Consider the following 8450-nt stretch of genomic DNA (forward strand, 5'->3'; position numbering starts at 1 on the left):
CTTCCTTACTCCTCATCTTCATAGTGCACTTGCTTATTGTGTCTTTTGCTTAACCGGATAGAGCAATCTGCAGGGCAGGAGCTCTGCTCCCATTTCACAGCAGGGTCTTGTTTTTTGCTACCACTCTAAAGTTTTATTGAATGAAATGTTTGCGTACCTCAGATTACTTCTGCGCACCTGGACAGCCCACCAGCAATCCCTCCTAGGCAACCAACCTCTAAAGTGTATTCACCAAGGTACTCAGTGCCTGACCGGACCTGCATCTCTGACCCCCCTGAAAGCCCTCCTGTGTTACCACCACGAGAACCTGTGCGAACTCCAGATGTTTTCTCTAGCTCACCACTACACCTCCAACCTCCACCACTGGGGAGAAAAAGCGAACTTGGTAACACCTTTTTCCCAAACAGTCCCTCTCCGTTTACTCCCCCTCCCCCTCAGACACCTTCCCCACATGTAGTGCGGAGGCATCTTCCATCACCGCCTTTGATACAACAAGATGTGGACCTCCATTCTGTTGCTGGACCACCTGTTCCTCCACGACAAAGCACTTCTCAACATATCCCAAAGCTTCCTCCAAAAACTTACAAAAGGGAGCACACACACCCATCGATGCATCGAGACGGACCGCCCTTGCTGGAGAATGCCCACTCCTCCTGAACTGTCCCCTGCGCTGGGAGTCACATTTTCCTGGTGCTACGTCTGTTGCTGGCAATGGATGCACTGAACCTGGTGGTGCCAAGGAGTTGGGATGTGTATGCCAAACACTAAAAACTCTCCAATGGATTGGAAATGCAGTGTACAGAAATGGAATTGCAAAAATGGACATTCTAGTGAAAAACCGGTTAACTTGCTATTCTTCTTTTAGTATGCAGGACATTGTTCTAAGATAATTGGACAACTGATTGTACCAGAAAACAGACTTGAGGGACTTCTTTGGCCAATGAGCAGAGACTGTGTTTGTGTAATGATCTATAATGCCCAGTACAGGAAGGAAAACAGTCTTGTATCCATCAGTTCCATACAGTGGCACAGTTTTTGGAATGAAAACATTATGCACTTTTTTTAAATCTCAAACAGGGAACTTTATATCCTTCTTAATTTTCCTTTGCTTTACTCCCTGCTTTAAAATACTTTCCTAAAATTATGAGAAGGACTGTGAGGAAGATCTGTGGTACCTAACCGAGTTAGAATTAAGGCATAGCACTGTATTGCGGTCCTGTTTACAAGTTGTTACAATGAGTAGTAGGGGGTACCTAGGCTTCACCAAAGAGGTACTTTATTATTATTTTCTGAAATATTATGGTGCCAGTTCAAAAATAAATTTTTGCCAGGAAGCATAATGTCTAATTATTGCTTTCTTTAGATAGAGCAGATGAAAGTCTTACATCATTGAAACAACAGCAAATTTTTTAAAAAAGGCAGCACTATCATCTGAAGTAAATATACTACTACATTTAGAAGACTGTTAATCTCTGCTAGGTTATGTCATGTTCTTTTTAAGGTTTACTGATAATCCATTTCATGGCTAGTAGCTATTCTTTTTCAGTTATGCCATGAAAAGAGTCACTTGTGAAAAGGAGCACTCACTGGCCAACTTCCATAGCTATTGTCATGTTTTACTAACAATAGATTAATCAGCATACATAGAATTGCCTTGCAGTTGCATAAATCATGTGTATATAGTGAATGTTGCATAAATATACTTGCAGATTGTTTTTAATTTAATTGAAATAAAGATACAGATATGTTTGGCTGACATACGTTAAATTATTACACGGACAAATGTACAACTCAGCTTTTCAGGTAAGCACTGAAGGGTATAAAGCACACGTTGCGGTACATATTTTTCCTAGTTCAGTCGATGTACTTGAGTTGTAAGAGTCTAAATAGAAGTCAGTTTTGGCATGTGTATCAAAGTAATAATTTAGTAATATTTGAGAAGCTAGCTTACTCCCAAAGTGAACTATTACACATTACAAAATTTCCTCAGACCTCTTATATTCCACTTGCTAGGGAAATTCAAACTTATATTAATCTTTACAGAAGCTTTCTGTGTCTGAAATACACATGACAGAACATGTACTGGCATAAGTATCATGACATGGATTATCCATAAACCTATGTACTGTTCAATTCTAGACAATACTGACAGTAATGCATGCCAGTTCTTGAAGAAAAGAAGCTCTATAATCTCCACTACGGTATGTTTGTGAAGTGTGAAGTATCTCATCTACAGTTAATGTGGCTCATGGGTCAAAGTAAAATTCTATCACATTTCTTCTTTGGAAGCAGGATGCATCTTAAAAAACTGTGTCATTAGGGATGGTGTTGTAGAATGATGATAGAAATTACCTTTTTAATGCTTTCTGCAATGCCATTGAGCAATGCACCTTGATCCTTTTGTGTGGTCTTTACATTTCAGAAAGTGTTCTGATTCCGTCAACAAAAACAGCAGTTTTCATCATGGTCAAATGTTGAAATGTGTCAGTTGTGTTCTTTCTTTGATGTCTTTAACGACTTTGCTTTGGAATATTTTTCTGGTCAAAGAAGAAAAAAATGAAGATCTCTAAACCTTGGCTTCAGAGGAGAATGTTCTTAAATGGGATCTTGGTAAAAACCCTCAAGCTATAGGAGGTGTGATTTAGGTTATTGGTTCCTCAGATGTAAGCAACATGAATGTTGAAAATGTTGTTAATGTTGGAAATGTCATATAAATTATTGGCTCATCCATGGATTACCAGGGAAAATTCTTTAAAGTTAGACTTTCTGATCTGTATCTCTCCCTCTTGATAAATTTGTAGTCAAGACAGACCAAGCAAAAGGAATGATCAGTTGGTGAAGTCCTCCACTAGAAGCGGAGGATCTCACATTGATCCTGTTAATCAGCACGTTTCTTGAATGTCAATAGGCCTCTCTTTTCCTCTGTGAAATGGGCAGAATGCTGTCTTGCATCTCTGTGCTTGAGGATAAAATTCCTTTATTGGTGGGATACCTGGACAACAGGTGATAATGGCCAATGTGCAAGAACCTAGCTTAAATGTGCTTTGGAGCCCAGCAGAACAGGTCAGTCATACAGTGCATAAATCATGGTGTCGACTCAGCTGCAAACAAGAAAGAATGAGAAAAAATCTGTTGCATTTAGGACAGGAGATTTGAGTACAACTTCTAAGCCCCTGGTTTGTCTCATGACAGTTTCATTTGCATTAATGATTATTTAATCTATAATGACTTTTTATTTGGACCATGTTTGCATTAGCGACAATACTTTCACATGGAAAACGAAATAATTTTTACAATGCTGTCTGGCTCCTGGGTAAATGACATTGGATGTTCTGGTGTGGCCTGGGATGATGAGGTGGCCTCCTGGACAAAGAAACATGCTTGCGTGGAGGCTAGCAGCCGGCTTGGGTGAGTTGCTGTATATCTCTAGAGTGCCTGATATGTGGCTCTAAGTCAGCCAAAACAACAGCAAAATGTGTCAGCACAGTAGGAGAATGAAGTGCTTGAACAGTTACAGAGGTCAGCAAAACTTTATAGGTGTGGTACTTAACGATTTGTCACCTCAAGGTTTCTACTTCATATGTAGTCTAGAGCAGCAGCATCTAGGTTTGTTCATTTTCTTCCAGAGAGAATGCCATGGTTGTGTATTAGCCCAGAGAAGCTCTCTGAGACTTTGGAAGTGCCAGTATTGCAAGCTCGGTGTGTTTACTTCCATTTGGTGTGCCGTATGGGAAGTCAACTCTCTGCTGCCTGGTGACCCAAGCTACCTGTACCTGTCGTGACATTCAGCACCTCAGGCAAAGGTTTTCTGTAACTGTCTGCTAGCAGAGAATGTTGTCCTACTTACGGATCCGTACCATGGAAGTGTTTGAGTGCTCCCTTCTCAAGAAACCATCTCTAACCTGTTTCTCTAATATACCCCTCTTAAATCAGGGAGGGAGAGGTCTGCCTCAGAAAGAATAAATCTATGCTAGTGCATTGGATTTAAGTACTTCAGGGTTTAGACTGACAATTGCTGGATGTTTAATTATTTTTTAATATATATCTGAAATCAGGCTTTCTGTTCAGCTGGGTTTTGATTCAAATGCAGTGGTGTCACTGGAGTTACCACTACTGAGGTCAGTAGATTATTGTACTTCTGGGAGAGGGTTTTGTTATATACATGGAAGCTTTTTTCAACCTGAAGATATGCTTGCACAAATTTGCATCTCAGCAGTCTGTGTCGAGAAGCCAGCGTGTTATAATTAACGTCAGTTCACTTCTTTGTGGCTATTGTCCAGTTGCTAGTATGGCATTTTACTAAGGCAGTGTCTGTTACTGGTATTTTTAGTATTACTGCAATTTAAGCTCAACTAGAAAAAAACCCGCATTCGTGAATATTTCTGTTACAAAATTACAAGAAAGTTAAAACATTTCTTAATGTTTTGCTGCCATGAGCAGTGCATTTAGCTGCAGGATATAAAAATCCTTCCTTGACTTTCTCCTGGATGCTAATGTCTTTCCAGACAGCAAGTAGGAGCTTAGTCAAAAAGGCTGTTCTAAGATGATATTAAAAAGTTTGAAAAGTCTTATAGGTGCCCCCTGGTGTGAAATACCCTTCTTAGTTGTTGAGTTATAGCTTTAAAACGCAGGTGATGCGTGGGCTGGAACCTTTTAAGCTCATATTCGTTAAGGAGAGAAGTATGTGGCCCAATATAGTTGTGAAGCCAAAACTGCTTTTAACTTAGTTTGTAAATTCCATGCCTTTTTCCTTTAAAACTAAAACAACACCTTTAAGTGCATTTTTCTGTCAACTGTGAGTGAATTTCCCCTTTGCCTTTAAGAAAAAACAGTGAATTGAGTTGTCAACTGCTGCAGCATTATAGGGCAAACAAAGGAAAGAGAAAGTCACTTTTGACTTCCTGGCACGCAAATGTGAAATCATGTAGCAGATGATTGAAAAGTTGGAAAGGGGGAAAAATGTCCCAGATGCATGATAACTTCAGTAGCTGCCAAATGTGCCTTTTATGAAAAGAACATCTGTAATATTTACAAGGTTAGAGGAAGGTAGATGATCGGGGTGCATGTTATCGGCATTGTTTTGGACACATTCATTCAAGTTACGGTGGAATGAGCCTTTTTTTGGTTGTGAGAAGAACTAATTTTAGGTTCCGACAAGTCTGTTCAAGTATACATGTACTTTTGCCTTTGTTTAATGGCACAGTTACTTGCCAAAATGACTAAATGCTAAAAGCTGTGTCAGTCCAGAAAAAGAGAAGTAGTAAACTTCCTGTGGCACATCTGATGACCTGTGTACCTGTCTGTCTGTAGGATGACCTTTTTATGCTGTGTCTGCAGTGGTATTCAGAATGCATTTAAGCGAAAATTTCATAGTGGTTGTTACGTTTTGGCATTAAAAGATATGTTCTAAAAATAATAATAAAAAAGCCTTACGTATCCCAGAAGTGTACACTGAATATTTAAGATATGCTGAAAGTCTTGGTAGTCTGAGACTGGCTGCCTTAAGCTTAATACCGTGTATTTTGACATTAAGGACACCTGTGAATCTGCTAGAAATGTAGGTTTTGTTTAGGGTAGTAAAATGCTAACATACAGCATCCTCTGCTCAGAAGGTACTCTGGATGGAGTAGAAAGCAAGGTGTGTGTGCAGTATGGGTCACAACATGGCTTCCTGATAATGACAGCATCTTCTAGTTGTGTTCTCTGCCATAGGATTATTTTCTGTAGGTGTAACTCCTGCTCTGCAGCTTTCTGTTACAACTTACTGCATCGCAGGATCTGCAGTCAGTGAGTAAATGTTGTTGCTTCAGTTTTGCTGAGTGACTTTTTTAGCTAGTTGGTTTCATCTAAGAGCCTGTGTCTTGTCTCCTTGTTGAATAAGATCATACTAAATAAAGGGATGGTATGTTTAATAGCTTGTATCTGGCAACGTACAAAACATGCTTTCAAAGAGCGGAGTCAGTAAATGAAAACCACTTGCAAGTAGAAACTGCTTTATATTCATGGCAGCTTCCTCCATCTAATCCACCTTCCAACCCCCTCCAAACCCTAACAGCGGCCAAAGACGGTGCTACAAATGCCCCAGCTCCTCTCCTGTTCAGGCATGAGCAAAGGGCCCAAAATACCTTGTGTGGTGTCTGGAAAAAAGAACTGGATTCCTTGGAACATCTTGCAGTGTTCCTGCCTTTACCAAGGAATATTTGCATAACCTGTACTGAGGTGAAAGTACTTGAAGAACATGTAGAGGAAGCCGTGATACATTGCAACTCTGGGAAAGAAAGTAGGAGAAAGTGCCCAAGTTGTTATAAACTTAGCCTCAGTTATGTTGTCTCAGAGGAATGTAGTGGTGAGAGGATAAACTTGGGCTAGCTCTGACAGTCAAAGTTAATCACAATTAATCGCAATCTGGGGAGAATTTAAGGTGGCTGCCTTAAGCAGGGAGTAAAGCTGTGGAGAGGTGATCTAGGACAGTCACAGCCACGATGAGAGCATGTCTGCTCGGGGGCTGTCTCAGGCGTTGGCTGTTCCCAGCAGCTGGTAGGCATGTTCTGCATCCACGTGTTTGAAGGGGAATTGATGAAGAAACACCCCAGCAGGTGTGCACAGGAGTCAAACTGTATTTCTGCTGTTGATGTCAAGCTCAGCTGGTGTATTCTTATCTTTGAGACTGCTGTCCCAAGGGATGCAAGGCTGCAGGGAGCAGTAGTAGGGATGTTACTCGTGCTTGCAGGTGCTATGTGACACGGGAAGGCAAAAGCACCAGGGCTGAGGTTGCCCCCCTTGATTAAAGAGGGAATCATTAAAAATTATTCTTGATTGAATTGATACGTGACATATTTGTTATTCATACAGGAATGCACTAAGATCTCTTGCAGAGTTGGATAGTTGAGATTACAGTGTTGGGTATGTCAGTGGATTAGGCTTGTGGGTTTTTTTGTGAAGGCTTACGTCTGTAGCAGTGGCAGCAGGAGGAGATGGAGAGTGGCACTGAAGAAATGTCCCACTGAGCTGCACCAGCAGCAGGAGCAGATCTTGACCAGAAGTCTAGAGAGAGCAAGAACTTTTTAGCTGAGTTCTGGTTTGGAGCCTAGAAATAAGGTGTGTGGAAACAGTCTTCTTACGTGAGTCTGTGTGCTCAGGGGAACAGGGTTTTGTCAATGATGTCGCCTCCAAAAGGGCCTTAGGAAACACATTCCTTCTTTTAATGCATGCAGTCTTATGTCTGATTCAGTGTAAAAGAGACAGCAGCATTATTTAAAAGCAACATTTATTTGGCACAGGAAGAAAAATATTCCAGGGTACATACACATACTAAAGGTGAAGTTGGGTCAGATCCTGCAAGAGGCTGTGTTTCTGTTGTGGTGCTGAGCAGTTTTCATTTGTTTTATTTACATTTTGCAAGTTCTGAGCAGGTACAAGGAAATACTCAGGATATCTCAAATGATAAATATAGGCCTGGAAGTAAGAACTCATACAGGATCAGAGAGAAATAATAACCATCAGTTCTGACCATGCCTTAAATCACTAAAACAGAAGCTAAAATCCATGTGCATTTTACAAGCAAAGGTCTGCCACTCTAGAAGGATTTCCTCACCCAGGAGATGTTAGCACGTAGCTTTTTCTTGTTGTGCTGTTTCTACCCTGGCATCTGTCTGGCAAGTGTGAGGAGCAAGTTTGTTCTGTGAAGGACAGAGATCTTGTTATGTATGATACCCGAAGACACAAGACTCAGAGCCCTTGACAGCATCAGTGCATTACAGTGGACTAAAATTCAAAATCCAAATAATATAATTCTCAGCAAGTAAATTCAGCATGACAGGATAGGGATGATGTGGGGAAGGAAACTCACCCATATTGATAAAACTCTGGGTCCATGGACAAACAAGTAGGTCTGCCCATGGCTGATTTCTCTGCAGAACAAGCAGGCTTTGCTAATGGCTCAGTTACAAATACTTGACTCTTACTATGTATTTCTTTCTGGGCTATGCACTGTCTGACTGAGAGCTGTGAAGTTCTAGGGGTGTGTTGGTGATGCAGTGGCTGTTCAGTGTGGAGCAGCTCTGGTTGGGAAGGGCCAGAGAATTTGTAATTTAATGAGAATGTGAGGAATGGAGAGATGGAATTCTTTCTGTCATTAAAAACTATAAATAATAAATCTTCCCAGAATAGTTTCCAAAAGATGCAAAACAAAGAAAGAAAGGATATATTCCCCCGCCCTCACCTCAAAAGGAGGAGAGGTGGATTTTTGGCAGCTATTTTGGGTCTAGTAAAATCCATGGGGCAGGCATCATCTGTGACATTTTCATCTCTGAAGTTTTAGTTTGGTCGCTTTCTTGAAATGTTGGAAAAACTTTGACTGTGATAAATAACGGGTTTTGTTTGTTTTAGGTGTGAATAACCCTTTTCCTACCCACCCCTTCCTCCCCAACAGAGGAGGAAAAGCAGATGGC

At 40.8% G+C, this 8450-nt stretch overlaps 1 protein-coding gene across 4 annotated transcripts in view; it reads left to right on the top strand.

Annotated features, from left to right (window-relative positions):
- The window catches only part of SOS1 (SOS Ras/Rac guanine nucleotide exchange factor 1), a 59855-nt gene that overhangs the window by 47708 nt on the left and 3697 nt on the right, over nt 1-8450 (top strand). For 3 of the 4 annotated variants that reach the window (XM_066995475.1, XM_013196164.3, XM_013196166.3), the window contains one exon: nt 163-1756. The exons of the other annotated variant lie outside the window; for it this stretch is intronic. In XM_066995475.1, coding sequence (XP_066851576.1) covers nt 163-657 — 495 coding nt within the window. In that variant the 3' untranslated portion in view covers nt 658-1756. Of the gene's footprint in view, nt 1-162; nt 1757-8450 lie in introns of those variants that run through there. 4 annotated transcript variants of the gene reach the window in all.

The sequence above is a fragment of the Anser cygnoides genome, chromosome 3 (assembly GCF_040182565.1).
Source record: "Anser cygnoides isolate HZ-2024a breed goose chromosome 3, Taihu_goose_T2T_genome, whole genome shotgun sequence".
Classification (NCBI taxonomy): Eukaryota; Metazoa; Chordata; class Aves; order Anseriformes; family Anatidae; genus Anser; species Anser cygnoides.